General features: G+C 51.4%; 1 protein-coding gene across 5 annotated transcripts in view; it reads left to right on the top strand.

Moving 5' to 3' along the window:
• BICRA (BRD4 interacting chromatin remodeling complex associated protein) overlaps positions 1 to 26,994 on the top strand; it is a 100,452-nt gene that overhangs the window by 57,646 nt on the left and 15,812 nt on the right. For 2 of the 5 annotated variants that reach the window (XM_090053048.1, XM_090053047.1), the window contains exons 1-4: positions 13,966 to 14,011; positions 17,179 to 17,221; positions 17,823 to 17,888; positions 20,089 to 22,092. In XM_090053048.1, the coding sequence (XP_089909174.1) occupies positions 13,971 to 14,011; positions 17,179 to 17,221; positions 17,823 to 17,888; positions 20,089 to 22,092 (2,154 nt within the window). In that variant the 5' untranslated portion in view covers positions 13,966 to 13,970. Of the gene's footprint in view, positions 1 to 6,457; positions 6,489 to 13,965; positions 14,012 to 17,178; positions 17,222 to 17,822; positions 17,889 to 20,088; positions 22,093 to 25,897; positions 26,192 to 26,994 lie in introns of those variants that run through there. The other 3 variants (XM_090053044.1, XM_090053045.1, XM_090053046.1) reach the window with 3 other exon arrangements.

The following is a 26,994-nucleotide window of genomic DNA, read 5'->3' as shown; positions in this document are numbered from 1 at the left end:
TGGGAGAGTTTATCCTAATATCTAACCTCAACTTGCTGCAACTTGAGCCCGCCTTGTCCACATCCTTGCTGTGTTGGGGGGGTGCACAGCTGGACACAGGACTCCAGATGTGGCCTCCCCAGTGCTGAACAGAGGGGAAGAGTCGCTGCCCTGGATCTGCTGGCACCGCTCCTACCCAGGCAGCCCAGGAGGCCGTTCGCCTTCTCGGCAACAAGGACGCACCGCACCGCTGGCTCATATTCAGCTTATCGTCCTCCTTTCTGCAGAGCTGCTGCCCAGGCAGACGCCCCCCGGCCTGTCCTGGTGCAGGGGATTGCTCCATCCGAAGAGCAGGACTTTGCACTTGTCCTTGCTGAACCTCGTGAGGTTTCTTTTGCTCCGACCCTCTGCTCTGCTGAGGTCGCTCCGAACCCGAGCAGTGCATCTGCTGCACCCCGCAGCTTGGTGTCATCCGCAGACTTGCTGCACGCCGTCTTCCAGACCGTTAATGAAAATATCGAACAAAACCGACCCCTGGGGTGCTCCGCTTGATACTGGCTGCCAGCTAGACATCGAGCAATTGACCGCTACCCGTTGAGCCCGATCCAGCCAGCTTTCTATCCACCTGACAGTCCGGAATAAGTGAGTCCATAACGGCAGTCCTGCGGTGCCACGTTGCAAACGTGAAGGCGGCTAGTTTTGCAGCTGTTGGTGCCTCCCATGTGCCGTTAACATGCCACTGTGGTGCTCGCAGCCCCTCAGGTCCCTGTTAGGCAGCCCCTCTGAACCCTGCCTTGAGTGCATTCACTGCGTGGCGAGCAGGAAGGACTCACCTGAGCGTCCCGCCATGCTTGCCGCATACTCCGTCATGGGCATGGGCTGTGCCCGGGACCCTGGGATTCGACACGTAATGGCAAAGCGACCAAGGGAGGAAAGTGCTCGCCCCGGCATAACGCATGGAGAGTCCAGGGAGCTGTGATTTCTTAGGCTCAGAAGGAGCTGGTGATTGTCTCCGGCATCTCTAAAACTGCAGCTCTATAACCTCTTCTTCTTTAGAGGGCCATAAAGTTCTGCCTTGTTCAGGGATTTTGCAGCCTCTTAAAAATTAAACCTGCCTCAGCTACCCTATCTGTCCACGGTCCCGTCTTCCTGGGGGAAACTTGTGCTGGTGCAGTTCCTTGATCTGTTCAGCCGGTCTAAATCCTTAAGAGAGACGGTTTTGTTCAACCAGTGTGCACGGGTGTGTTATGCCATGCTGTCTCCCCTCTGTGCTAGGGATTGCACTGGTTTTATTATACTTGTCCAAGCCAAGCAGGTGCCTGGGGTACCCGTCATCCCCAGTGGGCTTGAGCCCTTAAGAGAGCCTGTCTTCCATTTCCCGCTCCGACACAGGCTCCCTGCATTACCCTTGGTGGGTCACCTTGATCCAGATTGGGACAGCATCTGCATTCAGTAGAAGTGAAGTGGCTATGTACCTGGATGGGTCTAGACATTGTGGTGCCTCGGGTGCTGGCCGACCGGAGGGTGATTATCACAATCTAGAGAGCGAAGCTGCCGGCGCGTAGCCAGCTTCAGAGCTGGGGACTGGAGCGTGCGAGCTGGTTATTCCCGTTTCACTCCGTTGCATGTCTTCCCCTTTGAAAGAAGATCGAACCTTCAGCCTAAATGTCACATCGGTTTTCCTTGGGATTTAAAATTCGCCCAAACTTCAGCTTTCTTAACTTGCCTGATGTCTCCATGAAAGCACTGCTGGGTTTGCTGCTGTCCTGCAGACTCTAGGAAAGTTGTGTCATCTTACCTGCAGCTGTATGGGATTCAGGCTCTCCTTTTCTTCCCTGCTAGAATTCTAGTCATTAAATTAAAAAAAAAAACCAAACCGGCAGAGAGGAAAAACCATGTTTGTCATGTAGGAAACCACAGGTTCCCCAAGCACGTGAGGTTGTTAATTGGTTTGTACCACAGCCGTGCTGTGTGTGCGACAGACTTCCCTCCACCCCTTAATAAAGACAGCTAAGGGCTTGAGAAAGTACCTAGTGTGCTAGCAAAGCCTTCAGGGTGAATTTCCGCTTCAGCAGGGCAGCGCTACAAAATGCATTTCCTGTGCTCTGTTGGGTCAGAGCTGTGCAATAACTCGAGAAAACGTTTGAGACCTGAGCATCGTTACCCCCTCTCTAGCAGGGCCCCGGCCCTGCCTGGGATCTCCGAGCTTATATTAATAACCTTTTATCGATATCGCTGGCTTTCCCTGCGGCAGTTGTGGGGGGGATGTCGTGTGTCGGGGTTGACCGTAGTTTTGCAGAGAGGTTGGATTTGTCTGGGATGGTTCGGATGGGGATGATCCTGCCGTGGGCGGGAGGTCGGACTAGATGTGTGGGTCCTTTCCGGCCTGGCTCCTCCATGGCTCTGCAAGGCGTAGAAAGTCCCCCCCGTTCGCGTCTTTTGGCAGCGTTACAGGACAGGTGCATCCTTTGACTTCCAGTGGAAAGGTGCTGCAGCGCGTGCTACAGCCACGCAGGCGAATCTCACGGGGCGGGGGGGCAAAGCGTCTCACTGCGCACGGAAGATGAAAGGGGAAAGGGAAGCTTTTGTCTACTTGATAATTTCTCTAATTTTTAAGATCTTCAGGACCAGTTCAGATCCCTTCCCTGTGTTGCTTAGCGACGGTCTGTTTTATTCCTTAAGTAGGAACTTGAATGAGAACATGAACGAGCTTACAAAAATAAAAAAAAAAGTTCTGCCTTTATTGCTTATCAGCTAGAAACGGCCTGCGAGTACTTATTGTTAGAGGGCTCGGCTGACATCTGACAGCAGGGCTGCAGACTGCCTTGGAAACCCTTCGCGGTCCGTTCCCATCTGCCGACGGGGAGGAATTGTAACTCGGACCTCGTGAATAGAGGACCGCCGAGAACGTGTCCTCCTCTTCGTGCTGAGGCTTCGTTCCCCCAGAATCACAGCAGCTGTGGAGATGTCCGGCTGGGAGGGACCTCCAGAGGTCGCGTCCGGTTGTGGGCCCCCCGCTACAGAAAGGATGTGGCAGTGAAAATGGTTCGGGGACTGGGGCACGTGACATGCAAGGAGAGGCTGAGGGAAACGGGCTTATCGAGTCTGGAGAAGAGAAGACCGAGGGAGATTTGATAGCAGCCTTCACCTCTCTGGAGGGGGCTGCAAAGAGGCTGGCGCTCGGCTGATCTCAGTGGGCGCAGACGACAGGACAAGGAGCAATGGGCTCCAGCTGCAGCAAGGAAAGTTGAGGCTAGATAAGAAGAACTTTTCCCCTCGGAGGGTGGTGCAGCACTGGGGCAGGTTACCCAGAGAGGTGGTGGCGTCTCCATCCTCGGAGGTTTTGAAGCCCCGGGTAGACAAAGCCATGTCTGGGATGATGGAGTTGGGGCTGGTCCCGCTCTGAACAGGAGGTTGGACTGAATATGACCCCCTGAGGTCCCTTGCCACCCTCATTTTCTATGATTCTGTGACCGAAATGTTAAACTAGATCTTCTAAGGATACAAACCTTAGTCCCTCAGACATACGTGAAAAAATTCCCTGCTTTTCTTTCTAAGGAAATGAGATATTTAGTCTCATCGCCTCGGCATACAGCGTGTTGGACAGCTGAATTCTTTTCCTTTTCACTCTAATTTTTTATTAGAAGGATCTCATTAGGGGGTTTCATACCTCCGCGCCGTTTAAACCCTGCCTGGATCACAGCTGCAGTGCAGATCTGAGCAGTGCAAGGGAAAAAAATCCTTTCCCAGACCCAGTAAGAAGAAATGGCTTTGCCAAGGGGTGGCCTGATGCCAGATTTGAGGTTTTCGCAACAAAATTCTCTGTTTCACCCTTCTGGGCTGCAAACTTCCCGACGTCCTTAGCTGGAGTCGTCACAAGGGTCTTTGCCTCAATATGTCGAGGATGGGGTCTACGTTTTTCTCTTCTCTGGAAGTTCAAGTTTCCAAATGCAGGCCCCCAGGGTAATTGGCTGTAACCTGGATGGTCTCGTTGCGTTATTGCTGCAGCAAACATCTGCTGAACTGACCGCTGGTTTGTAGCAGCAGGAAACTTTTTTGTCGAGTAGCGTAACGCAGACACCGCCAGCTTTGGCCATGACCGACCATTTCTCCCGAGGAAAGGCCCGAAACCCTGGTGCGTGGTGGTGGGAGATGAGAAGAGCTTCAATTGAGCCACTTTGGGCTAAAGCATAACTAGTCGCAGGCGTTCTTGTAGTCCCTCGTCGACTATGAGAGGGATTGAAACCTCTCAAGTTGGGAAAACAGCAGCGGAAATCTATCCTCAAGGAGTCAGAAAATAAATCGGAGCAGCCAGGGTGGATGTAGAGTCCTGTCAAAGGTCTTTATCTTTTGGTTTTAAAATTAAAGAGAGGGGGAAAAAAGCTGTTGGAGAGGGTTTGAATGAGTTGTAAAAATAAAGGAAAAACCTGGTTAATGGAAGAACCAAAACTGATGCTGGATATTGAATCAAAGCAACTGCGATTCCTCTCTACAGTTTCCAAAGGTACTTGTAGATGGGGGAAGACAATGGGAAGAAAACAGTGGGGGAGAAAAAAATCTCCCCATTTAGATATGATGGGAAATTGAAGACTGTGGATATGTAAATGATAGATTAGTGAAATGGTTACTTGGCTTCTGGTTTGAGAGCCGATTTTTGGTACCCTTCGCGTGACCTGCGCAAGTGCGGAGCGGGAGACCCAAGGGGAAAGCCTGCTGGTAAAATGCACCCGGTCCAGAGGACATTCACGGCTTTATTTTTTTTTCCCCAAAGCAAAAGATATAATAGTGTTTCAGTCATTCACAAATCTGATGGGTGGTTTGAACTATGAGGGTTATGAGCAACGCACACAATACTTGCATTAAAACCCGGTCGTGATGAGTTGTAGGCGCGTTTTTAGGTTTAGCTCAGTTGTTAGAACTTGGGATGGGCATGCGTTTAAAAAAACAACCCAAAAAAAGGTGATTGTGGTCGACATGAATTTACAAATAAGTAGTCTGGTATTGCCAGGTTTTTAGCGTTGCTGGAAAATATTCCTGCTTCCATCCTAGCCATGAGTTGGGGTGAAGGAATGAATGACTGACTGTCCTACTGCTTCAATGACATCTTTGCAAGTAGTAGCTCGATCAAATGCTGGACCAGTGGCTGCCACTGGTGAGCATAGAGCTCAAGCCCAGATCGATGCCAGGCTCCGTCAGCTTGGGAGTTTAAAGGGGTTACCGAGAGCTTTGATTTAAATCGGGGTACAGTTTGTAGCCGTGTTGGTCTGAGGACACAGGCAGGCAAGGTTCTTTGGGTAAAGCTGGGATCTTTTACTAGACCAACTCAAACACTTCGAAAAATTTCTCTTTGCAAGCTTTCAGCCTTGATTTAAGTTGGGCGACTGGACATTTCGCACAAGAGGCCCAATGCAGCTGTACGCGGATGCCAGGAGCTCGTGAAAGCGTGTGCCTTGGATGGTTTCATTCATCTGCTTGAGACGGGAGCATTGCGACCTCCTTCCCATCCTGCTGCTTGCTCTGGAGAATCTGGGAGCCTGGCTGCAGCATCCAGAGACGTTTCTAACAGAGGTTTATCTTCAAAGCATTCCCATCTTACCCCTTCTTATGCTTTGCAGATGCATGGGGAGCCTGTCCTCCTTTTCCCAGCCTCCTCCTTTACCGTGTAATCTTACATGTGTTTCCAGGATCATGGTAGCAATAATATTGGCTTCAGTTAATTTCCTTTCTCCCTAATCTTTTCCTGGACAGTTTTTTTTTTCTTGTCAGCATTCTGCACGGAGGTAGAGATGAAGCGAAGGCGCACAGAGGTCCAGCGCCTGGAGTATCTTGGATTAAGGACCAGCACAGATGTGTTCAGCTGGAGACGTTGAATACTATCGGGTATGAGGCCTCATCTTAGCAGAATACGAATGTGAAAGGAAAGTGGCCGTTGTGGCAAATAAGTGTTGTCATAGAAACAAATCCTGTTCTGATTGGGGACCGCTGGGACTTCTGCGCTGGACCCGGTCCAGGTGACATCCCTTCACTGGTTTCAGGTGTTGCCTTTGTGTCTCGGCTCTTTATTGGCAAATGGCATCTAGCTCCAGCTGTGTATTCTCCAGACTTATAGCTGCTGAGCGCGGAGGATTTTGTCCCTTCCAGAGAGACGGCACGCACCAGCTGGGACACGGCGCTGCCTCGATTTTCGTGGTCATCTCCTATGGATCACGCATCAGATTATCTCCTGGTCGTTATGGCGAACATGTCTGCTAAGGTTCTCCTGATCGTTGGAAAGGTGATTAGCCCTCTCCCAGAGCAGAAATATTTCTGTCCTGGACTGAGCACAGCTTATTATTTCTACGTGCACAGCTGACGTCAGGGGAGATGAACAGCAAGATTTAGGGGACGACACTCAGAAATGTGTGGTAATCAGCCGCACCTTGGCTGTTGAAAACTGTGAACAAAGTGCCCTCTTGTCCATCTGGATCTCCAAACCCAGGAGTGGAGGTAGCGAATGATAGCTCTCAAAGGTGGGCAAGCTTTTGCACTGTCTCCGCTGTCTCTCAGAACAACACGAAAGAATGGAGAGATGCTCCTGCCTTCCTGGCGGAAGAAAATATAGGTCTTGAGCCTAGCTAGCCTGGAGTCTCTGGACTTCTCAGTCTTGGGAAGTTTGCTATTGCACAGACAGGTGTAAAACCAATACAGGGCTGGTGCGATTGCTCCTTTCGTGGACCCCACCAGAGACCTTGGCAAGTAGTTGGTCCCCCTGGTAGGTGCAGTCCATCATTTAACTACTGTGTTTAAACCAGGGAGATACAGCCTTGAGGTCCTGCAGGAGGTGGAAATATCCTAGCAAAAAGGTGGAGTCTGCGGTACAAAACAAGGAAGTGTGTGTAAAACCCCAACGCTAAGTGCTTTGAGTGTTCACCTTATTCCAGCCCTGCGGGGTCAGGGACCGTGAGCTTGGAGACTTATCCTCTGCTTTGGTCTTGTGTTATCCACATCAAATCTCTGTATTTCAATTCTTTTACAGAGGGCTACCTTCTCCTGTCATTTAATATGCGTGTTTGTGTGCATAAGCATATGTGCATGTGTGTGCATGTATAGATGCACATGTGCATATTTCGTAATTTCATAGTTGGTCGGGTCGGAAGGGACCTGAGCAGATCATCAAGTCCGACCTCCTTGGTCGGAAAGAGTGCTGGGGTCAAACGACCCCGGCAAGGTGTTCATCCAGCCTCCTCTTAAACACCCCCAGGGCAGGAGCCAGCACCACTTCTCTTGGAAGCTGGTTCCAGACCCTAGCCGCGCTGACCGTGAAGTCGCGCCTCCTGACATCTAACCTAAACCTGCCCTCTGCCAGCTTGTGACCGTTATCCCTGGTCACTCCTGGCGGTGCTCGGGGGAACAGGGACTCCCCCAGTGCCTGCTGATCCCCCCCGACTAGTTTGTAACAGGCCACTAGACCCCCCTCAGCCTTCTCTTGTGGAGGCTGAACAGGTTCAGGTCCCGTCGCCTCTCCTCGTAAGGCCTGCCCTGCTGCCCCTGACCATGCGAGTGGCCTCCTCGGGACCCTCTCCATGCTGTCCACATCCCCCCTGAAGTGCGGTGCCCAGAACTGGACGCAGGACTCCCGCTGCGGCCTGACACGTGCCGCATAGAGGGGAAGGATCGCCTCCCCGGACCTGCTCGAGATGCATCTGTGGGTGCAGGACAAGGTGCGGTCGGCCTTCCTGACTGCGTCCCCACACTGCCGGCCCGTGTTCATCTTGGAGTCAATGATGACTCCAAGATCCTTCTCTGCCTCTGCCCTGATGAGAAGGGAGATCCCCAGCCTGTAGGTATGGGGCTGGCTCTCCCTCCCCAGGTGCAGCACCTTGCACTTGTCGGTGTTGAATCCCACCCTGTTCTCATCCGCCCACCCCTGTAACCTGTCTAGGTCCAATTAAGCCTATTGCTCCCTTCTAGCGTGCCCACGTCCCCCCACATCTTAGTGTCATCAGCAAATTTGAACAGGTGCTTTTTACCCCCTCATCCAAGTCACTGATGAAGATGTTGAACAGTGCGGGCCCGAGGACCGAGCCCTGGGGGACCCTGCTGCCCACATCCCTCCAGGGCGAAAGACATCGTAAAGACAAAACCCATGTTGGAACATCAAAATGAGGTGTCAATTTATAAATGTCGTAAATGACATTCATTGCAACTCAAAAAGTCGTAAGATTTCATAGACATTAGGGCTGGAAAGGACCTCAAAAGATAATCGAGTCCAGCCCTAAGGACTCCTGTATTTTTTATAAGTCAAGGACTACCTCTATTTGTGGTTCAAGTCAAGAAATCAGTGAAAGTTACCAATAAACATCTTTGTCAAGGACTAGATTAGGGTGTTAAGACATACGAAATTATGACATAAGGCCTCCATATTGGCAGGGAAATGAACCCAGGTCTCCTTTTTGGGAAGCAGGAATTCTGCCATAGAGCAACCAATGCGGCTTGAGAGCATGAGTTTCCAGCTCCAAGGGTCCAGGACTTTGTTCAACCTTTGTTACAACACACTTGTCACACAATCAGTGCTACACGCTCATGCACCCATGGCATATCAATGACGCAACAATGCATGTACATCACCTGCTAATCAGATCTTGTGGAGTTGGGGAGTTGATCCAGTTGAGCACAGCAGCCCAGGATGGGGTGCTAACCCAGCCCAGAAGTGTGGAGGGGTGGGGAAGGGCAGTTAATCCTATCCGACTCAGACGTGTCCATTTTAAACCCACTGCTGGGGATACCAGACAAAGGGCAGACTGCCGGGATCTCCACGGGGCCTGGCTGAGGGCCCAGCAGGCAGGCCCAGGGACGTGATGGGGTCGTGGCGGGTGGGGAGCAGCATCTGGATGCTGATGCTCAACATTGCTCCTAGTGGGGCAGAGGAAAGCTGAGTGTGGCTGCCCCAGTCCCACTGTGTTCCCGGGGTGGTGGATCTGGCTGCGCATGGCACAGCTTGAGCTGCCCATCATCTGTGAGCTGGAAAGCATCATGCTGTGGGCCAGATGCAGGACATAGGCTGTATTTTGCCCAACCCTGCAAATGTGCGGAAGAGCAAAGGAGAGGGACGTGCAGGAGAGAGCCAAGCCTAAGCCATCTCTTTGCAAGAAAGACAAGCTAGAGGTTCTGCCAAGACATGAACTCACAATACTGGATGTAATGCACATATACGTATATATGTGTATGTATTTATGTGCATAAGCATAAGGTAGCAGGCTGCTGGCTCACAGGAGCTACAGCAATTAGGTTCTCGGGCAGTGAGAACCTAATTGCAGGCCTGTCCAGGAGGACCAGATCAGCTGATAAAGATAACTGGCTGGCCCCGAGGAGGTAAAAAGCACCCAGGGAAGGGAGCTAGAGGGAGTAGGGACTGAGAATGAGAGTGTAAGAGTCAGACAGCTGGAGGGAGAGGGATGGGGACTCTCCCAGGGTCTGGTAAAAGACCTCAATGAGCCAGGGAACTCGCTCCAGAGGGAGAGGAAAGATTGCAGTGCTGCGGGAACAGGCACCGTGAAGCCAGAGTCTGGGAAAAGACCTTAGGCTGGAGTTAACCTTGTATTTGGCCATGTCTTGGTTTGTGTGCTGATTGCTGGTTTATACTGTGTCCCATGCGGCCAATGCACCCAGGAAAATAAAGACTGTGCTGAGAAACCTGAGAACCCGCTACACGCATGCACGCATGCTGTTAGCATGCCACAATTGTTCTGGCTCCAGAAGCCAACCTGGAGGAATCAAAGGCAGAGCAGTGCCCTGTACCCAGTGACTGACAGGTCGTCTTCTGGGTCCAAGCTACAAACAGGCTAAATTAAATGATCCTTTGTTTCTCAAGGACAGGAGCTCTTTGGGGAAGCAGAGAGAAATTTTCTGATTTAGTGGTGACTGTCAAGGTCTCAGAAATGGGGTTTGAACGTAAGAGCCTCCGTGTCAGGCTCCAGGTTCATCTCGCACAGTCTCTGGGTGTGTCTACATGTGCATTTACGTTACATTAAATTTACTGCACAGTAAGTTAGTGCGCAGTAAGCGGAAATAGGCTGGCATCTACATGTGCAGGCATTAAAGCGCATTAATGCTATGTGTGGTCCGACTTAGCGCTCAGGTTTCATAGATTTCATAGACATCAGAGCTGGAAGGGACCTCGGGAGATCATCGAGTCCAGCCCCCCGCCCCGGGGCAGGAAGTCAGCTGGGGTTATGGGATCCCAGCAAGAAAAACTTCCCAAGTTAGGCCCAAGTCAGTCCACACACACAGTGTTACTGCACAGTAAGGCGTCTACATATACATTGCTGTGCAGTATCTAATCCGGCGTAAATTTGATACTTGCAATCTTGCAGGTATCAAATTTACACCCAAGTCAGCATAAGTTGTCATAGTTACTGCACAGTACAGGTGTGAACGTGTAGACGCGTGCCTGTACTGCACAGTAAATGTGTATGTGTAGATGTGCCCACTTTGGCAGAGCAGATGCTGAAAGGGAGAGCGAATGGGGTTTGGGCAGGGTTTCTTTTGTCCCCGCTGTTCCTCTCTCTCTCTTGTGGCCTCCAGCATTTAAGGTACCTTGGCGCTGTAAATCAGACTCCAAGAACCCGCGTATCATTCTCTCTGACGTTTCGCTGCCTCCTTGATGCTAGAGGAAAAAGGAGATAACTTTTCCCAAGGTCCCTGTTTGTTTCTCTCTCCTTTCTTTTTTTTTCCATAACATCGTGACCTTCTGGATTCAGGCAAGTAGAGAGGAGCTCCAAAAGATGAGAGAGATTTGTTCTCACCACATTTCTAGCCTGTAAATGAGCAGGGCTGGAAATCTCACCGCAAAGGCGTTTTTTCACAAGAATGATATCACAAGGATGCCTGTTTAGGGTGCTTTTAAATGCTGGACATCAGGCATTTTTCATAGCTACACGCTCTACCCTCTTACTGGTATCTCACAGGCAGTGTGTTAGCCTCTTGCTGGAGCAGCAGCAGGGGATGAAGGAGCATGGTTTTGCACTGGATCCAAACAGCTTTACTTGGCGCGTGTCCTGTGCCAGAAATTACAAGGCAGAAGAGTTCATTTCACTGCCTCTGGACTGTGAATCTGGGTCTTGGCTTTGTACGGCGGCTCCTTTCATTTGATTGTTTCGTTTTTATCTGGGGGGTAGTCTTTGTGCATCCTTATGAATAATTAACACTGCTATTAATTGTATGCGTTGGTGCATGCAGGGAGGGGAAAAGGGAATTGTTCTTCGGTCCTACAAACTCAGCGCCGAACAAAATGCAAGAGAAACTGGCATTTCCTGTTCTCTTGCCCCTTTGCGCTGCTTTATTTTAACATTACAAGGTGATATTTATGGCCAGGAAATGCCAGACCTCTCTGGTGGATGCCCATCGCCGATCCATGTGTGCGAGAGATCTTTCTTCTTGGACTGTTTCCCTCTTTTAAGACGTCAAAATTGCCAGGAGTTTCTCCATCCTATGGAGTCTCTTAAAATCAGGATCGGATGTCTGTCTGGTGAGATGTTCCGATTTCACAATAAGTTGACGTGCAAAATCAGCAATTGTGAAAGTTTTTTCAGGCACCGCACTTTTTTTTTTTTTTTTTTTTTTTTTTTTTTTAACACAAGTATTCATAGAAAAATCATAGAAAATTCCTCTCTGGCCCTGTGTTACAGATAGGAAAGAGAAGTAACGTTCAAGTCACTACCTCCATGCTGTGATCTCTCCAGCAGCCTGGGAGAGATTGGAGATTGATTCTTCATGCTTTCTTTCTGTTTTCCCCCCTCCTTTTATAATTGCTGGTTCCCTTCTGCTTTCTCATTTCTCCTCCGCCTGCGTGCAGTAGAAGTTCAGCGCGTCTCACCCGGGCATGCACACCTCTGTTTGAGAAACACTATGAGATGCAATTATCACTGGGTAAATGGGCAGCCTGTGTTACACAGGGGAGGTGAGACTGGCTAATGGTCCTTTCTGGCTTTGGATGCAGCATCAGAAAAATCTATGAATCTTAATCCAATAGCCGGCAGCACATCAAGGCAAAGAATAGTAAGCGTCACTCAGGCTCTTGACATGTAAGAGAGCAAAAGTGAACCTCTTCTACACGGTGCACAAGGCAACGGCTGCGACTAATTAAGTTTTATACCCTCAAGATATTACTTTCATTGTTGCTTGCTGAAGTAACCACGTGGATTTTGCCGTTCTCGGTCGTCCTCTGCTGCCGTGACTCCATTTAGCGTGTGCTCTTTCTGTGGCTGGCTTGCGTTGGGAAGGGGACCTGCCACGGAGCATTGGAAACAAACTTTGGGGTTGCCTTTTGATCGACTTCTGTCCGTATCCGCTTTTCGCTTCGGTTTCTTTTCCCCCTTGGAAATATCAGGCGGGTCAAGTCTGACGCTGGCTGCTTTGGTCCCCCTGCTTTCCCTGGGGCAGGTTGGGCGGTTATGTCTTGTGTCCCGTCGGTGTTGACGGGAGTTTTCCTAAGAGGTTGGACAATGGATTTGTCTGGGATGAAGGAGCTTCAATAGGCCACGCAACAAGAGCGCTCGGAGGCTGGGCTGTGGACCAGGACTCATTTCCCCATATGCTGGTAGTTAAACCGATCAAGTGTCTGCTCTGCTTGGAGAGGAATAGGCAAAAATCACGAGTGGTGAATTAGCCGCGGCCTGCGTTGTCCCGGTCGCTTTGGGTATCTCCTTGCCATCAGAGTTGCGGTGCCAGCCCTTCGCCTTCCCCTTTTGACAATTGAGCAGCGTTCCCTTCATTCGTGGACAGCCTTAATAAAACCAGTTTCTAATGGAGAACGAAGGGGGCAGGATTCTTAGACCCTACTGGGAAAATTTGACTGTGTCGCTCTCCCTCTGCCACCTGCCCTTTGCAGAAAAGCGTTTGTGTTTGGGTCGGGACCACAACTTTTGGAACGAGACCACGTCTGTCCACGCAACATCTTCCGGTAGACGGAGCCACCGTGTGACCCGCATTTAACGTTCTTTGTGCAAGGGAGTTAAAAAAAAAAAAAAAAAAAAAAAAAAAAAAAGGCTTGAATTTTAAAGGCGTTTTCACAGCGGGAAGCCGGCTTCTGGCAGCATGGTTTTACATGGAAGCAATGTGTACGGAGGCTTACTCGTTAACGTTAATGGGAATTTATATGTGCAGCCGAAGGGGAGAATAATATACCCCTTGATAGTGTGAGCGCTATGTTGTTGCTGAGTGTCACGCGGGAGAATTGGAGGAACGGCAGCCGGCGAGCCTAACCGCGAGCTCTGTGGCATGACTGAGTATTTGCTCGGACGGTGCCCATCCCAGCCCACCGCCCCTCTCTTCTCTTTCCGTCCACGGACAGGAAGGGAGGAGAGAGACTGATGGACAGGAATGTGATGGAAAGAGAGTTTTGCTAGGGACTGAATATACTTGCCCATAAATATGTCCAGGGATAGAGGTCCATGGTGTAGACGATGAGTGCTTGTGTTGTGGGCAAACACAGGACTTCAGACGTGTAGGAACAGCAATCTGGCTGTCGCTCACCCAGCACTAAATCCATCACAGAGGGCACGTCTGCACATGCAATTAATGCACTTTAGGTAAGGTGCATTAAATCTAGTACTTCCATTATGAGGTACTAGAAAAATGCACATTAACCTATTTTAATGCGCATTGGCTTCAAGAGCACATTTTTGTGGTGATTTAATGCCCGTTAAAATAGGTTAATTCACATTAAAACACACATGTAGGCGCACGCAGAGCAACATAACTCGTAAGGGTGGGATGTAGTCGCATTTGTATCTGCTGGAAGCCTGCAGGCCTTTGTCCATCCAAGGGAAAAATCTAAATGCTGTAATAAAACACTACTGGACTCTCTCAAGCCGGGTCAGGTGAGGTCTCCCTACCCACCCTGCAAGGTATCTGGGGTGGAGGGCAAGCAGCTCTTCAGAGGGGCAATACGTGCTGTCTGACACTTGTTTCCCTGATTGTAATGCGCTCTCCATCCCCTCTTTGCAGTTGACATGGATGATGAAGATGGCCGGTGCTTGCTAGATGTAATTTGGTAAGTAGCACCACCGCTGGGACCAGCAACTGGGGCCCACGCCATAGGATTGCTGGGACGGGGCAGGGGTGGGGAGGGAATTCCCGTCCCATTGTTTTCTGCACTCAGTCTCAGTCCCTTGACTCCAGGGTCTGTTCCCCGTGGTCTCTTGTGTGGTTTGGCCTCCCTGGCTATCCTGCAAAATCCCCGTGCCTTCACCGTAAACCCCCTGCTAGGAACCCAGTGCTGCCGTACTTACTTTGTATGGAGACGCTCTTATTCCTTTCTTTTCCTGACATCTCTCTCAGACTGTGATCTCCCAGAGGCAGGGCCATTTCCTCCCCTCCTTCTGTGTGTTGAAGGCAACATGTTGTGTGGGCTTTCCTAGGAGCACCCGTAGTGCGAGACGGGGTCAGCCCAGTGGGCCATCAAGCCCAGTACCCTGCCAGCGGCAGGGATGGGCGCTGTACAGGGAGAGCACGAAACCAGGTATCCCTAGAGTGATCCCCCTCTTCAGTCCCCTTCCTGGCAGCCAGTATTTATCGGGTTAGAGATGCCAGAGGAAACATCTCCAACTGTTGTGTTCAGATGCCATGAATCAACCCTCCATTCCCTTGTTGACCCTGGCTCTGCTCTCTGCCTCCGCTATCTCCTGTGGCCACGGGCTGAAAAAGTCCTTTCCCTTGTTAGTTTTAAACTTGTCACCTGCTCATTTCAGTGGGTGCCCCCTGGTTCTCGTGGCCTGGGACTTGGTGAACAGCACATCCCTGGTCGCTTGGTCTGCACCTTTCATGATGTTGTTAAACCTCAGGCCTAGCCTCCCTCAGCCTGCTGCTTTCCAGCCCTTCTTAATCTCTCCTACCAGCTGCTCCAGGCCCCTGGTCATGTTGACTTGCCCTTCTTTGGACCTGTCAACAGACTCGCTTCTAAAACATAATAGTTTATGGGGAACATTTATAACTGCCTTCAAAGGGGCCCTTTATCGCCTTTTCCTTCCCTTTGGATTTATTCAGGTCCCCCTAAATTCCAGTTTGGATGAAACCAAAATGTCCGGTGCAGGTTAAACTCTGTATTGGAGTCCTAACCCCCTAGCCTGTTGGAAAGTGCTTATAAACTTCAGCAAAGTGGGTTGAACCTGGTTTTACGTTGTGTTGCACCAGTGTTTGTTTGTGGGTTGATTATACACATGCATCCGTGCACAGCCACACACGCGCATGCACACACGCGCATGCACACATGTATATGTACATATATGTGCACAAATGTGTGCGCATGTGTACACGCGTATAGATGCTTATATGTGTATATGTATAGAGCTAGATATAGAGAGAGACAGATGTATATATCTATATATAGACACAGGTTTACACATGCATGCACACATATGCATTCACGCATATGCTTAAATGCACACATGGACACAGATATACACACATCCATGTGCGGACACATACATACACACATATATGTAAACATGCAGGCAGGCATACATATATGTATGTATAAATGCATGTGTGTACACACACACACACACACACACACACACACACACACACACACACACACACACATAGCATAGCATCATAGTGCTTATAGCATGACCTAAACAGATCATGAGGTCCGACCCCCTGCCCCAGGCAGGAACGGGTGCCGGGGTCATATCACCCCAGCCAAATAACTGCCCAGCCTCCTGTTGAAGACCCTCAGGGCAGGGGAGAGCCCCCCCCCCCCCGGGACTCCAGTCCAGAGCCTGGCAGCCCTCACTGTAAAGTCATGTCTCCTGACGTCCAGCCTGAACCTGCTCTCTAACAATTTGTGGCCGTTATTCTAGTAACCCCGGGTGGTGCCCGGGGGACCAGAGCCGCCCCCAATCCCCACTGGTCCCCCCGGTGAGTTTGTAAACGGCTGCCAGATCCCCTCTCGGCCCTATCTTGTGGAGGCTGAATAGAGAGAGAGATCGATCTATATGTAGATAGATAATGAAACTAAAACGTGTGTGTATATGTATATTTTTTCGTGTGTATGACCGAAGGTTGTACAGGAAAAGTAGGCCTCCTCAGCAGATTGACTGTGCACATCCTGTTTGTCATGGGTAGCGTGCAAGGCGTACGTGAGTGAAAGTGATCTCTGGGGTGTGTTGCCAGTAACCATCAGGCCTGAGCATGGCAGATGCTTAAAAACATACTGCTGCAGTCAGTCTCGAAGCATCTCAGCAAAGTGCTGGGGGGGGGGGGCCTGGCCAGAGCTGTCATCACCACTAGTTAGGGACTGGCTCGTTAGCTGGTAGCCTGAGGTGAACTCAGAACAGTTAATGTTTTGACAAACGGCTTGTTAACAGCAATGCAGGCTAATTTTCCAAAAGGGATTATTGCGATTATGAAACTAAACTGTTACCAGGGGGTTGGTAATTAGGACTCTGCAGAAATAACAGAGGAAGGGGAGTAAGTGTGTGGTGGTGACAGAGGAGGAAGAAAAGGAAAGAAAGAAAGAAAAGAAAGAAGGAATCCTATGTATAGTCTGCAAATATGCTATGCAGTCTAAAAAAAATGCTATGTGTAGTCCGAAAACTTGCTATACGTAGTCTGAAAATATCGCTAGGATATCTTGTTTGCAATAAACTATATGTAAACCTCTAAACAGGGCATAAATCTGTGTGCTCTGGGTCATTTAGTCTTGGACATTTTAAATCCTTCCTACAAATTTTAAATGTGTAAAAACACCCGTCTAGGGTAAAGGACCTCATTGTTTTTATTCCAAACGCATCCACGCCGATGCCGTTCTTGATGGCGATAGAGCCGCCTAACGGCTCCCAGGTCTCCATTAACACGTTTCACGCACAAAAAATGCAAGTCCTGACGGTCGAACATGGCAGGTTTTATACGACTCCTGACGGTACCACGTACGTGAGGAATTACCGGTTGCAGAAGAAGCAATATTAACTGGTGGTGCCTGCCGCTGTAGTGTAGCTGTGGAGTGAGCGGGATCCCTTAGCAATAAACAACAGATATTTTGGAGTGCAAGAGGACCCTTGGTTTTATTAATGCCTTCATTAGAAACATGTATTTCTTTCCAGTTTCCCACTTAATCACATGTTATTGCTACATCAAAGGTGCCCCACGGTCGGTGCGGCCTTGGGACCGACTCTCACGTGTTCTCTCCTCATACCAATGTCATGTGTTGTTTTACAGTGATCCACAGGCCTTGAATGATTTTTTACATGGATCCGAAAAGGTGAGCCCGGGCTTGAGGGGGTTTTTTATTATGGCTATTTATTACTTTATTAACCACAGTATTCAAATTAAATCGATGTATTTTTTTTGAGGGTGAGCAGTAAGTGACAGGGAGCATCTCTGATTTAGAACTGCTTTGGGGTGCAAGGCTCTCTCCTTTTTTTCCTGGAAAGGCGGGGAGTTGGACCACGCCGGGGGATAGAGGCTGAAATTTTGTCATCACTGAGTCCTGCCGTGCTTATACCAAGTCAGTAGGTTTCTGTATGAACCCAGGGTTGTTGCCTGCCCAAAACAATCAATAAAACAAAAGCCCAAAGTTAGTCCCGTAGGGGTAGGGTTAGGAATCCCCGCCCTCTCGTTACTTTTTTATTATTATTATTTTTATTTTTATTTTTTGGTACCCAAGTGCAAGAGATTGGGCGTCTCCCACAGCTGCTCCCCCCCAGACGCGGGGGCTTCAGGTCAACTTTAAGCAGGGGACAGCACGAGAAGGAAGCCCGCCTGCCCCTGCCCCTGCCCCAGCCCTCGCTGCTCGGTGACTGCCAGACAGCCCTCCCTCGAACCCAGTGCTCTTTAAATAAATGACATCTTTTCAATTACAGATTGACAGTGATGATCTCCTGGACAACACAGGAGATGCAGCCAGTGCCTTCTTTGAAGGTGCTGGGGTATGTATTTTTGGGGGTTTTTTAACTTCAATTTTTTTACAAATTTTACTTTGGGAAATCCATTTCAGAAACCTGTCCTCTTTTTTGGGTGTTTTTTTTTTTCCTTTTTCTTTTTCTTACCCTTTTTTTTCCCCCCTCCTCCCAGGTTTTCATTTTTAATCCGTTTCCATCATCCGTAAAACAGTCAGGGGTGAGGGAACGTTCCCCGAGGTGTTGGAGAAAAGTGGCAGCAGGAGAAAGATGTGAATGTTTTCACCACCAACCCCATTAAGTTTGTGTTGAAGTCATAACATTGGGTTCATACGTGCTCATCTGTCTGCTTTGCTTTTAACCTGGGGGAAGCTTTAGGTCAGAACAGAGAGAAGAGGGAGGGGAAAAGGAAACTTTAATGGGACTGTCCTTCCTTGGACAAAACTGGAGTGAAGGTTAGTTGGCGTTACAAAAAGCTTGTAAGCAACATCTCAGTCCTATAGATAGGAAATATCAATGATGCTATATTAATTGCAGTCATGAAATGTCAGTGAAGCTGCGGAAATCTAATGAGTGACATGGATAACGTGTTTTCTTCCTGAGCGTGCTATCCACCCTGGCATTGTAACAGAGGCCTCAGTGTCTATTTTTTGTCTCCTTTCCTGCTTACATTTAAATTTCGATATGTTTACGAAAGCCTCAGGTGCTTTGTAATACTCATTGGAAAGGCAAGAAGCTGTCCCAGGAGTTCAAATTTAAATTTCAGATTTTTTCTAATTTTCTGGGAGTTTCAAATGCAAGTTGAAGCCAAAGACATGAGCAGACATACGCATGCCTTTCCGCTAAATTATCCCGTTATCAGGGATGGACAGACATACCCCATGTGAGAGACCCCATCTCTTGGGGTCTCTCACATAGGTGACAGCTACTTCAGTGCCTGGCAATGGGAGAGCAAAGAACATTTCTTCTGACCACGTCTCCGTTTTCCTCCCACGAAGTATTCGTCTGTCGAGGTGACCGGGCCTGGCATGAAAGATCCGGCTGCACGCTAGTAGTTTCTTTGTGGTAGTATCTGCCTTGCACCGAGTATTTTATAACCCATCAAGAGCAGTCTCTGCTCTGAGCCATTCGCAGTAAGGACAGGCAATATATACATGAATGTCATGCACACTTGTATCTCACCTAACATAGAATCACAGGGAAATAGCAGCCCTCTGTCCAAGGCAGGATCTCCCCTGATTAAACCATCCCAGCTAAATATCTGTCCAACCTGCCCTTGAAAACTTCTTGAAAACTTAATGACTGATGGAAAAACACAATAAAACAGGGATTTTCTGTTCCCTGGTTGTAGAATAAAGAGCTCCCAGGTCCAAATTGATTCAATCCCCTGATTTTCACACTTCTGAAGGAGGGTGCATACCTCCTCCTTCGTGCTTGGTGTTGCGTCCCCTGTGGTGCTGGGCTGTGGGTCTATCACCAAAACCTTTCCAAAAACCAAAGAAGTGTCGTAGAAGTGTCATAGGCTTTACCCCCCCCCTTATTCCTCGATGCATATTCCTTTTGTCCTCTCCAGAGTTTTTCCCCCATAGCTTTAGGGGTAGGCATCCCCCGCGAGGACGCACACGAGAGCGACCTCTATCCATGAGCCATAGAGTCGTAGAGAAATGGAAGGGACCTTCAGAGACCGCATCTGGCCCGGCTTCCTGTCCAAACCACCCCAGACAAACCCATCGGCTAACCTCTTAGTAAAACTACCCCGACACAACACCCAGCATCACGCCCGAGCCTGCTACGGGGCAAGCTGGGGAAGCACGGCAGCCGATGTCCTGCTTCTATAAAAGATGGTCAGTATACGGTCAGGAGATCCCAGGTAGAGGGCCAGAGGATTAATACGGCAGCTCTGGTTGGCGCTTCTCTTTTCAGACCCCCAAGGCAATCTGGTGCTTGTAATGAAGCAAAGGGGCTGCGAGTCTGCTCTTCTCTTGGCTTCTGCTTCTCTGCCACTGACTGTCCTCGTGTGACGTCAGGCAAGTCACTTCATCTTTTCACCCCCACCGTGGATTTGCCGAGCGCTGTTTGGGGACACCAAAAAACGCTTTTACTTGTCAGGCAAATCGAACCTAGGGCCGATTCCCAGAGGCAGCGTGTAGCTCAGGAGCGGTTTAAACCGCTGCGTCTCCCGCTTGCGTTAAATGCTGGTTTCCTTCTTCCCCGCCCTTCCACCTTGCAGCTGCACGTGCAGGAATCCTCCGGCAACCATCTGAGCACCGAGCAGAACCAGCCCACCGCCAGCGTCGACCTCGACTTCCTGGAAGATGACATCCTGGGGTCTCCCTCCGGCGGCGGAGGGAACCTCCCGAACTCGGATCAGCCCTGCGACATCCTCCAGCAGAGCCTGCAAGAGGCCAACATCACGGAACAGACGCTGGAGGCGGAGGCTGAGTTGGACTTGGGATCCTTCCAGCTCCCGACGCTTCAGCCCGTGGTCCAGACCGCCTCGGACGGCACCCCGCAGATTTTCCCCAGTGGGGCTGACCTGATCGGGCTGCAGCAGCCCGCCGTGCTGACCCACCAGGCCCTGGTGCAGCAGTCGGTGGGGGCCGACGTCGTCAACAAGGCCATCAGTGTCCAGCCGTTCCTCCAGCAAGTGGGCTTGGGGAATGTGACCATACAGCCCATTTCCAACATCCAGGGCTTGCCCAACGGCAGCCCGAGTGGGACGCTGGGCATCGGGCCCATCCAAGTGGTCGGGCCGCAGGTGATGGCCATCAACCAGCCCGCTCAGCAGATCATCACGAAGCAAGTGCAGCCGTCGCAAGTGGCCACCATGCCCATGGGCAGCTACATCGCGCAGACGGCACCCGAGCAGCAGCAGGTCACGCTCGCCTCCACCGGCGTGTCCCCGCAGAGCGCTGGCCTTGTCATCCAGAAGAACCTGCCGGCGGTGGCCACCACGACGCTGAACGGCAACTCCATGTTCGGAAGCGTCTCCGCCGCCCAGGGCTCCCAGCCGCTTACCGTCACGTCCAACCTCAGCAGCTCCCTGGTGCAAGCGCAGAACGTCATCATCCACCGGACACCCACGCCCATCCAGCCCAAGCCGGCCGGGGTGCTGCAGCAGAAGCTGTACCAGATCACCCCCAAGCCTTTCGGCCCCAACAACACCACCTTGACCATCCAGAACGAGGCGGCCCTCCAGCAGCAGAAGGCCCAGCAGAACCTGACCTTCATGGCGGGCAAGGCCGGGCAGAACGTGGTGCTCTCCGGCTTCCCGCCGGGGCTGTCCGCCAACATGTTCAAGCAGCCGCAGCCGCAGCAGCAGGCTCTGAGCAAGCCCATGAGCGTCCACCTGCTCAACCAAGGGAGCAGCATCGTCATCCCGGCCCAGCACGTGCCCCAGGCCATGTTACAGGGCCAGAACCAGTTCCTTCTTCCGGGGCAGCTGGCCGGCGCCTCTGCCGTCCAGATCCCCCAGCAGCTCTCGGCTTTGCCGGCGAACATGGGGGGACAAATCCTCACCGCCTCGCACCCCAGCGGCCAAGCCCACATCATCACGAGCCAAGGGCCGGGCGGCCAGCTGATAACTAACCAAGCGTTGCCTGCCCAAATCCTCACCAACCAGAACATCGCCAGCCAGTTGAACCTGGGGCAGGTGCTGACCTCCCAAAACGCCCACGGCACCGCGCACATCCTCTCCGCCCCCATCCAGCTGCAGCCCGGGCAGGTGGGGCAGCCGACGCTGTTCCAGATGCCCGTCTCGCTCGCGGGCAGCTTGACCACGCAGAGCCAGCCCTCGCTGGCCAGCGGCGCCATCAACCAGCCGGGGCAGACTGTCATCCAAGGGGTCACCTTGCCGAACCAAGTGGCGATGCTGAACGCCACGGAGAACCTCAGCCAAGCTGTGAGTATCCAGGCCTCTGCCACCACCAGCAGCCAGAGCCCCGGGCTCATCCAGCCGCAGCCCGCCTCGGGCGCCAGCCTGCTGCCGGCCAGCGACCAGTCCTCCATCCTGACCGTTCAAACGGCTTCCCAGGCCCCGGCTCCCCCTCAGCTTCAGCTGAACGTGCAGCAACAGCCTCCTCCGCCGCCCCCGCCCCCTCAGCAGCCAGCCCAGCTCCCGGTGACTTCGCAGCCCAGTCCCAGCTTGGCTTCCAGTCCAGAGAAGATCCTCTTGAGCCAGGCGGCTGCTGGGAGCGTCATTAACCAGGACTCCATGCAGATGTTTCTGCAGCAGGTAAGCAAAGCCGGTAGTAACTGGCAAATCCTTTGGCATTGCTTGTTGGCTCTCTGTCTTGAGAGGAAGACAGAAGGCAGTGTAGAAACAGAGAAGATGCGGGCCGGAAGGGACCCCAGGAGGGCACATCTAGTGCAGCCCCCTGCTCCAAGCAGGACCAGCCCCGACTGCATCATCCCAGCCAGGGCTTTGTCTAGTCAGGTCTTAAAAATCTTCAAAAGGTTTTTGCAGAGTTACGGGTCTCACTTTTATATACACCCACACACACACTATAAAAAGTGCTTTATCACACCACTTCCATATTTTTGTAAGGCTACAAAAACGCTACACATTGCATGTGTAACGCTACACATTGCACAAGAGCCTGGTAAATCGCGCTCTAAATACAGACCAGCCACAAGTGCCAAGTAATGACCGCGCAATTAACTGGCTAATCGCGCAATAAATGCAAGCCAGGCGCATGTCCAGAGTAATTATCACATGATAAAAAGGGCTCCGGCTATAAAAGAAAAAAAAAAGAGCCAACCAGCTGCAAAGTTAGCACTTGAAAATGTGGCACAACTCTAGCGCTGGTTTTGATTCGGCTTTCGTTCAAATGGGCCCCGAGGGAAGATTTCAAGGTCATCCTCCCTCGATAAGACCGTTTGCCGGTGGCGGACATTTTAAATTAAACCAATCTGAAGACGCAGCAGCTGGGCCAAGGGGCTTGGTAACGAGCATGGAGCCTTTCACGGAGGATGGCTCGGTGTTGCCGTCTGCTGTGTTAGCAGCTGACGGGCATTTGGTGGCTCGCACAGAACGAACAGGTCGGTCAGCGGGACAGTCATCCCAGCGACGGAGACTGCGGTCCTGGCTGGTAATCTCGTTAACGGTACCTCACAAGTGAATGGGCCACCGTGATTGAGCTTGAACAGGTGGAGATGCTTTTGGGGGTGGGGGACTTGCCCAGCTACGGAGACGGTTGATGGCCAAGAGTTGAGTTTTTTGGTCACCTTCCACCATCACGTAGTCAGGACAGTTGGAAAGTGCAGAAACACGGTACAAAAACAGCAGCGTGGGCAAAACTCTTTTTGCCTTTAACGGCGTGGTACAAAAACTCTTACCGTGGGCACGCTTGTCGCAGCTGCTCCCCGAGGGAAAGCGCACGTATGCTGCCAAAAGCCGGGTGCCTGGCCTGTTACGCCTTCTCACATCCATTTACATCATCCCAGATCAGGTGAGGCCGTTTGCTTCTCTTGCCTAGCCCATTAACACCACTGTCGTCTTCTCCTCCCGTTTCAAACCTGATCCAGACGGACTGAAGCTGCTGAAATAACGTAGACGTCAGAGCTGCCATTGACCGGGTCAGACCCAAGGTCCGTCTCGCCTGGTCTCTGGTGCTCCACGGCAGCAGAGGCTGGAAGGGAGAGTGACCAGGTCTGAGCAGGGTTTTCCCTTGTTCCTCGCCTTTGCAGCCTCCAGCATTGAAGGTCCAGAGAGTTAGGATTTGGAGGCTGTGCCCCTCGCTCCCATGCTCAGTGGCTGCTAACGCCCCTTTCCTGCAACCCCGTTTGAGTCTCCGCTTCCAGCACACCTGATGGCAACGAGCACTAGTCTTTAATTCCTCGCTGGGCAAAAAAGTACTTCCTTGTGCTCGTTTTAAACTGATGGCCTGCCCCTTGCACATTGTGATCCCTCATTCTTGTCTCGTGAGAGACGGTAAATAGTAAATCCCCATTGACTTTCTCTTCGCCATTTAGTACGTTGTAAAGCTTTGTCCTGTTCCCCCCTCCAGCGTCTCTCTTCCAAATTGAACAGGCCTGGCCTCATTAGTCTCTTGCTAATCATCCTCGTTGCCCTTCTCTGGCCCTCGCGTTCTTCTGTCTCTTTTTGAGGTGCAGGGTCCAGATCTAGGTGCAGTATTCAAGGAGCGGATGCACCATAGATTTATAGTTGCCTAGACATGGATCAAGAGACGGGCAGGGTCTGCTGCTGATACCCCATTTCCAGATGACCTGACATTCCTACTTGTCCCTCTTCCCCCCAAAAAGACAACGGGCTGGATTTTACCTCTGGTGGAAAAGGGTGCAAGGCTATGCCTAGAATTGGAGCGTAGGCCTGGATTTGTCCTGGTGCTTAGTTACCAAATCCAAAAATAGCATCAGCTGTGATTTCCTTTTTGTTGGTACATTTGTCTCCGTAGATGTTCCTCTGCAGCAGAATATAGTCACTGCAGAGTTCGCTAAAGTGGGTTTGATCTTGACAGCGACCCCTTTATTAACTACGGGAGCATCGTCTTCTGTATCCTGTCTTCTGGGTGCCTATCTTTGCTGAGATCCTTTGACCCCAGCTGACTTCCTGCCCCTGGGGCAGGGGGCTGGATTCGATGATCTCCCGAGGTCCCTTCCAGCCCTAACGCCTATGATAAAATCTATGAAATCCCAGTTCTTAGTAAAGAAAAATGTCCAAGTGTCCCCAATTCACTTCGGCGATAGTGAGGAGCCCTCAGGTTCTCTGAAGGAGGAAAAACCCACGTGCATATCTACCGCAAATAGCTTCCCATTTGCCCTGTGTATGCCTCACTCTCCGAGCACAGGTCGGGAGTGCCAGTCACAGCTCCTGGTATCTTGATTTTGAGGCTTGTGGTTTGGATTTGTCGCCTGTCACTTGCAATTCGGATATATCCCTGCCCTCCCCCCCCCCCCCCAAACGTCTCGAGCTAGGCTCTTTCAGCACAGAGTAAAGCAGTGTATTGCTCCCATCAGTGAGATACCTGGGTAGATAAAGGATGCCTCTGTAAAGCAGTTACCATCTACAGGGAAAGAGCTGTCTCCCTTTTGGTGCAGTAGCATGAATCAGCCTAACTCTGGTGCCAGGGAAGAGCCCCCTAAAGCAAAAGACCCGTATCATAGAAAACAAGGGGCAGAAGGGACCTCAGGGGGGTCACATGTAGTGCAGCCCCCTGCTCCAAGCAGGACCAGCCCCACCTACATCATCCCAGCCACGGCTTTGTCTACCCGGGTCTTCAAAACCTCAAAGGATGCAGACTCTACAACACAGAACCATCAAAAATTCAGGTTGGAAATGACCTCAGGAAGTCGCATCTAGTCCAACCCCCTGCTTGACGCAGGGCCGTCCCCAGCTAGATCATCCCAGTCGAGGCTTTGTCTAGCCGGGTCTTAAACACCTCCGAGGACGGAGACTGCACCACACAGAATTATAGAAAACAGGGGTTGGAAGGACCTCAGGAGGTCACACATAGTGCAACCCCCTACTTCAAGCAGGACCAGCCCCGCTTATTTCATCCCAGCCAAGGCTTTGTCCAGCTGGGTCTTCAAAACCTCCAAGGATGGAGACTGCACCACCTCTCTGGGTAACCTGCTCCTGTGCTTCACCACTCTCCTCGTGAGAAGAGTTTTTCCTAATATCCAACCTCAGCTTCCCTTGCTGCAGCCTGCGCCCATTGCTCCTTGTCCTGCCATCTGCCCCCACTGAGACCAGCCCAGCTCCAGCCTCTGTGCAGCCCCCCCGCAGGGAGGTGAAGGCTGCTATTCAGTCCCCCTCGGTCTTCTCTTCTCCAGACTCAGTGAGCCCAGTCCCCCCGGCCTCTCGTGCATCGTGTGCCCCAGCCCCCTAATCCTTTTCGTTGCCCTCCGCTCCAGGGGTAAGAGCGATGCAGAGAACAGAAATGATTTGCTGGGGTAACCTGTTGCAAAGCACCGGTGGCAGCCACGGCCTGCCTGCGCGTGGGGGATGGAGAGCGAAAGGGAAAAGGAAAGGAGAAAGCCGTGAATCTGGTCCATGCTAAATTTGTTGGCCGTTTCAGAAGGACCGGAGCCAGCAGCACCAGCAGCAGCAATTTTATCCAGCCACCCTGAAAATGCAGCAGGAGAACAGTCTGAATCAGTCCACAGTACCACCACACCCGCCAGTGCCTCTGCCCATCTACAGCATAGCCACCACCGCCCTCAGCGCCACAAGCAGTGTCCCCGCCTCGGTGATAGTCAGCAGCAGTGCGGGCACGGCCCTGCAGCGGGACCTGGCCCTGGCCGACTCCAAAGGAACGACCCTTATACCTCAGTTCTCAGCCGGCCCCCCGCAGCAGGCGCTGCCTTGCCAGGTAGCCCTTACCTGTCGTGCCCGCCCGCCTGCTTCGGCGTGTCTTCCTTCTCGCTCTCCCGCTGAGCTTCTGTCTAGTCCGCTCAGTCTTCCCCCCGTAGAAGTGCCTCTTCTGCTTTGTGCCTTTCTCCCTCTCTCTCTGCCGGACGGGAGGAAGCAAACGACTCTCCTCTCTCTTAGGGACCTGCCCACGTCTCCCCACGTTTCGAAGCGAAGGTGGAAAAGCGGGTGGTGGTGGAGTGACCTCTGTAACAGCGACCGCAGCTGCCCCCTTGCGGCCGAAAGCCGGAAGGGTGCCCAGAAAACAGCTTTCTCCGCTAATGATGGGCGCTTAACGAGGGCCAGATGCCGGTCGCTCGCAGGGGTGCCTCAGCCCGGGGCCAGGGAGCGTGACCCTGGAGCTGCGGGCTCCTGCACGCTGCCCTGAGGGGGGGCTTGGCACCGTCTCTGTGATTAAACGGAAGCAGGAGAACGGCCCAGCCCTTCTTTTCTTCCGTGCAGCAAGCCGGGAAGCAAAGCAGGGTCAAGGGCAGAGCTGTTCTTACGCCTGTTGCAAAGGTGCTTCAAATATAAGGACGAGGCTGAGCTTCACAGCGCCCCATTTCTATGTGACGCGTGCGTCCATCCGTAATTGTGTGCGCACGCATGCGCGTGTAATTTTGTCTGTCGTATGCTAAAGCATAATGCATGTGCTATTAATATATTACATATTGATATATATTACCTGGATACATTCTGTGTTTGTATATTATATGGCTACATTGCACATGGATATATTATGTCCACATTACATAATATACATAT

This window comes from Crocodylus siamensis, chromosome 6 (assembly GCF_052110815.1).
Source record: "Crocodylus siamensis isolate JL-2025a chromosome 6, ASM5211081v1, whole genome shotgun sequence".
Lineage (NCBI taxonomy): Eukaryota > Metazoa > Chordata > Crocodylia > Crocodylidae > Crocodylus > Crocodylus siamensis.
This window is presented reverse-complemented; position numbering and strand designations above follow the sequence as displayed.